Genomic DNA, 5,450 nt, shown 5'->3' on the forward strand with positions numbered 1-5,450 from the left:
CTCATCAACCTCAAGAATCTTTTTAAACATTTGATTGAAACACGATGTCAGAAATAATCTTTTAAAGACCTGTTGATTCCGTAGCATACTAGATAATAGATATCTAAAAACTCATCATTTTAGGATAAAAAAATGACGGAATATTGTTGATTAAAAACTAACTCAAAAATAACTAAATAAAGAAATGATGGAATATTGTTGATTAAAAACTAAGTCAAAAATAACTAAATAATGTTTAAATAGTTTCAAAACTCTAATCCTAACTCTAAAAAATGAAAATAACCTAAATTATAAAATAGTTCAAAAGTTAATAAAAAAGTTAAAAATCTTCCGAGCCTCCGAAAAAGCTTTAAATGATGTTTTTTTAGACTAAAACTAAGAAGTTAGGAGTTTTACTGGATAATCAATTGTATATCTTTGAACATGTTTCAATTTGATATATTATGAGTCTCGTGATTTAACCTAAATCAAAAGTTATTACTTCTAAAACTTTGAATCGATTCTACCGATTCTACGAATCTTGCTATGATTCCACTACAAAAAATGATTATGCATAATCCATGATTGATTCAGTGTTCTGGATCATAGGATTGTACGATTCTACCATCCAAGATCAGGATTTTGCAAACCATGGTCTTATCTGAGCATATAATTTTCCTCTTTTTTTTTTGATAATTTAGGTATCCAGTTCTTATGATCTGATTAATCCTGAAGTTGACCAACTCGGCCCCATAACCATCAAAGTAAATTGGGAAGTACAGATGTGTCATGACGAATAGCTCAGTGTGATAATTTTTTCAAACTCACCCGATGTAATATACCTTGAGTGAGATTTGAACTCTCATTGCCTAGGGAGCTCATCCCAACTATCACCATCGCACTATAGTCAAAGGGGGGATGCCCCCACGACAATAGCTTAGGTGGTAAGTAGATGAAGATTTGTCACTGAGGTTGAGGGGTGGAATTTTGGGATTCACGGAATGTAAATCCCTACACTCCCTCTAACTTACCCTCCCATCTACTTATCTTTTCAGTCACTGTAATTTATCTTCTCCATGTTGATCCTGGGGAAAATTGGTGGGGTACTAGAGGCGAGCGCTTTGTTGTTGCCACTATAGTCCCGTTGACATAATATATCTTTTCGTAATTGAATGAGTAATTGTTGGAGTTTCTTTTTTGTGATTTACTTAATGATCAAATTCCCTTGGAAAGAAGAAATAAATAAATTGCTAGTTAATTCTTATGGTTGCACTTGCCCCTCGGCCATGATCTAGTAGTAAGAGAAGGATGATTCACATACAATGAGGGATTCAAATTTCACGTTGAATATTTTTTAATATTCATAAAGTACGAATCACTAATGACGATGAGATGTCAGGATTCACCTACATTTTTCATATTTACCTAGTGATTGATCAATGGGATTGATTGCCCATTTTCAAGATTAATTTTATCATAAGAATTGAATACTTGGTTAAAAAAAAACATACAGTTATATTTACATATATAAAAATGCCCTAGGCATCACATGTCATTGTAGAATTGATCATTGTATATTTCTGCTATTTAAGTTTGGTTTAAAAGAAATAAGAACAAAGTTTAAAGAAGAAAATTTAAATTTCTCGTGCACAGTATGTGCGTGTCACGCAGCTTTGTTTTTTTTCTTTTTAATTATTTTTTAAAATTTGAATTAAAAAATAATTAAAATATTTTTTAAAGATATTATTTCTAAAATTCATGCTTCTGAATTAGTTTATAATTTATAAATTATTTTTTTAATTAAGTCTATAACATTCACACTTCTCAATTGGATTATAATATTTAATAAAAAAATTAAAAATAAAATAAATTTAAATATTTATGAAATATTGTAATATATTTAACGGATATATTCATGAATTAAAGATTTATATATGAAAATATTAATTTTTAAAAATTTAAAATATAAAAAAATAATAGATATCATCTATTATTTTTTTATTATTTTTTTAAAATTTGAATTAAAAAAATTGATTAAAATATTTTTTAAAAATTTTATTTTAGGATTGAGAATTCTGAATTGGATTATAATTTTTAAATTATTTTTTTAAGATTTATCTCTAAAGTTAGACTTTCCAATTGAATTATATACGTATTCTTTTGAAGATCCGTGGGGTAAATATTGTTCCCTTGCCCAAACGGGTTAATCACGTTCATTGCTCGAATCTAATGACAATATGGATGCTGACGACGCCTACCAATGGATTCCTTTTTGGATATAAGAACATCCACAGCGGAAGAAGCTCCCTCCCATAGTGGGAGGGAGCTTCTTCCTCATTTGGCAAGGAGCGGCTCCATACAAATGGAGCCACTCCTTCACCATTTTTTTTTTTAAATTAAAATAAATTTTTTTAATTTAAATATAATATTATAGATGTTTTTTTAATTAGAAAAAAATATATATAGTTTGGAGGTTTAAAAATATGAGATGATGTTAGTAATTTATAAATTTAAATTTTATAAAAATTTAATAATATATAATATAAAATTATGAAGGAGAAATAAAAATTATATATAGTGAAAAGTATGGGATTATCAAAGAGTTAAAGAGGCTTTTTTATAATGAAAAAGGTACAGGTTTTTAATTTTTAATAATCCAGGTTGCTGCTAACGCAGCCGCGTCGAGTGGCCAAACGGAAGATGAAGCTGGTGAAGAATCCGTGTTTGCGTTTGATGGCTCTCCGCCTCCGCCACGCCGCCTCCTCTTCTACCGCCGTCTATTGCGATGGTGGCGTAGGCACACGGAGCGACGTGAAGCACCTCTTAACTGAGAAACCCTCTCACAATGCCTCACTTCGGCACCTTAACTACCAGCTCCGCTCCCTGCTCGGCTCCGCTTCTCCCGGCCGCCTCTCCGCCGCCTTGTCGATCCTCCGCGGCATGCTTTCCCCCGACTCCGCTTCCCCGCCTGACGCCGCCACTCGGTCGATCGTTTTCACCAGCCTGACCACGCGAAGCCAGCCCCTGGACGAGGAGTCCCTCGCCCTCCTCGTCGAGATAGCCAAGATGGGATTTTTTCCGCACGACGTCTTCCTGTTCACTCAGTTCATCGACAAGCTGTGCCGCGGCGGCGCCACCTCCGGGGCCTGGGATTTCTTCCACGCGGTAAAGGATGCTGGCGGCTCGATCGAGGCCTCTGTGTGCAACGCCCTCTTGAGTGGCCTCGGTACAATTCGAGACTTCGGAAGGATGAATCTTCTGTTTTCAGAGATGAAAGGTTTGGGCGTGCGCCCCTGCACAGTCACCTTCGGTATATTCATCAATCACCTCTGCAAATCCCGTCGCCTCGACGATGCACTGAACGTGCTTGACGCAATGTCAAGCCCAGATTCGGGAGTGTCCCCTGACACAATCATTTTTAACACTCTCATCGATGGGCTCTGCAAGGCAGGAAGGCTTCAGGATGGTCTCTCCTTGCTTGATAGGATGAAATCAAGCCATGCTTGTGATCCTGACAGTGTGACTTACAACAGCTTGATCAATGCCTTCTGCAAGGCTGCAGAGTTGGACATGGCTCGTGAATTGCTTACCAGGATGGAGAAGGAAAGGGTGACTGTTGATGTGGTTACGCTGAGTACCTTTGTAAATGGAATGTGTAGGCATGGGATGATCGGAAATGCCCTTGATTTCTTTCGAAAGAAAAAGGTCGAGTGGCCAGAAGTTAAAGGCAATGCTGTCACCTATACCACCCTTATTGGTGCTTTCCTTCATTCCAACAACGTAGGAAAGGCGACGACATTGTTTGATGAGATGATCAAGGAAGGAGTTTCCCCAGATTCTACGACATACTTCACTCTCATCTCTGGGTTGACTAAAGTTGGTAAACTGGATGATGCTTATTCGAATGTGTTGTTGATGAGAAAGAATGGTTTTAGAGTAGACATAAAGAGCTATAACACTTTGATCAGTGGGTTTTGCAAGAAGAAGAGGTTGGATAAGGCATTCGAGATACACAACGAAATGTGCGAGGCAGGTCTTACTCCTGATATATGGACATACAATACTTTGATCAGTGGGTTTTGCAAGAAGAAGAGGTTGGATAAGGCATTCGAGATACACAACGAAATGTGCAAGGCAGGTCTTACTCCTGATATCTGGACATACAATACTTTGATCAGTGGGTTTTGCAAGAATAAGAGATTGGATAAGGCATTCGAGATACACGACGAAATGTGCAAGAAAGGGCTCAGGCCTGATGTCTTCACTTACACTTCTTTGATTGATGCTTTCTGCAAGACTGGTGATTTTTCGAAGGCTGATAAATTCCTCAATAAAATGGTCGACAATGGATGCAAACCTGATGTTGTCACTTACGGAACTCTGGTCAATGGTTTCTGCAAAGCTGGTGATCTTGACCAGGCCATGAAGATCTTCAGGAGCATGGATGTGTCAGTGGTGCCGGCTAACACTGTTATTTATAACATCCTCATTGATTCTTATTGTAAGAATCAAAAAGTTGATGCCGCAATAGACCTTTTCGACGAGATGCAGAAACAAGATATATTGCCCGATGCCATGACCTACACCTCCATTTTCAAGGGTCTTAAGGACTATAACATGTCTGATAAAGCCTTAGAGATTATGGACAAGATGAGTTCGCAGGGATGCAAACCAAACTATGTGACAATGAATGTTCTCACGGACTGGTTAACTGCGATTGGTGAGATGGAGAGACTGAGACTATTTGTGCAACAGACAACATCTTCTGATATCAACTCTGGCAATCCTGATGTTTAATCTTATAGATGCTTCTTATTTAATGTTGAGTTGTACCATACATGAACAATTGAAACGAGAGATTTTTTAGTCGCAGAATTTATTATTCAGTATGCAAAAATTATGCATAAGCTTCTACACAGTATGATTTCTGAAGCTCATTTTCATAATTCAAACAATAATCTGAATCTGCAAAGAAAATTAGGTGGAAATTGGATTTAGGAACTCTGTTGCAGTTCTTTGTTGAACAAAATCTTTGTATAATTGCACATTTTAATTTGTAATCTCAAAACTGTTTAGTTCCATAAGTGTTTCCTTTTCTCATCCTAATCATTTTCTGCCCTTCAAAGATTTCATAAAGTTCAATGTCCTAGGTTGCAGTTTTTTTGTGCTTTCTGTAGAATAGTATTAGTGCGAAGAGTTCAATTAGGACACTTCACATCTACCTAGAAGTTAGATTTTCTGTGGATTTTCCTTTGAATAGAAGTGCCATATTATAGCCTATTTCGATCGAGTCATCTAACCGCAATGATGCTATCATCTTTCTTCTCAGGCATTCAATTCTTGCTTGTCTCTAGGACCTTCTTTTCTTTTCTTTTCTTTCACCACATGACCAACGACATTTGACGTAGATAGCACTAAATCCATTATGGTCAGATCGATATCAGATCAAATATGCTTTTCGGGAATGTGTT

At 36.6% G+C, this 5,450-nt stretch overlaps 1 protein-coding gene across 3 annotated transcripts; it reads left to right on the forward strand.

The window, feature by feature from the left end:
• Nucleotides 1–2,634: 2,634 nt before the first annotated feature.
• LOC122040816 (pentatricopeptide repeat-containing protein At3g61520, mitochondrial-like) lies at nucleotides 2,635–4,865 on the forward strand. Of its 3 annotated transcripts, none has more exons than XM_042600258.1 (2): nucleotides 2,635–3,987; nucleotides 4,093–4,865. In XM_042600258.1, exons 1-2 carry the CDS (start codon nucleotides 2,680–2,682, stop codon nucleotides 4,774–4,776), a joined length of 1,992 nt encoding a protein of 663 aa, XP_042456192.1. In that variant the 5' UTR covers nucleotides 2,635–2,679; the 3' UTR covers nucleotides 4,777–4,865. The 3 variants fall into 3 exon arrangements, with proteins under 3 accessions (XP_042456192.1, XP_042456193.1, XP_042456191.1); XM_042600259.1 differs by having other exon boundaries at nucleotides 2,635–3,938; nucleotides 4,044–4,865; XM_042600257.1 differs by having other exon boundaries at nucleotides 2,635–4,865.
• Nucleotides 4,866–5,450: the final 585 nt, after the last annotated feature.

The sequence above is a fragment of the Zingiber officinale genome, chromosome 2A, assembly GCF_018446385.1.
Source record: "Zingiber officinale cultivar Zhangliang chromosome 2A, Zo_v1.1, whole genome shotgun sequence".
NCBI lineage: Eukaryota > Viridiplantae > Streptophyta > Magnoliopsida > Zingiberales > Zingiberaceae > Zingiber > Zingiber officinale.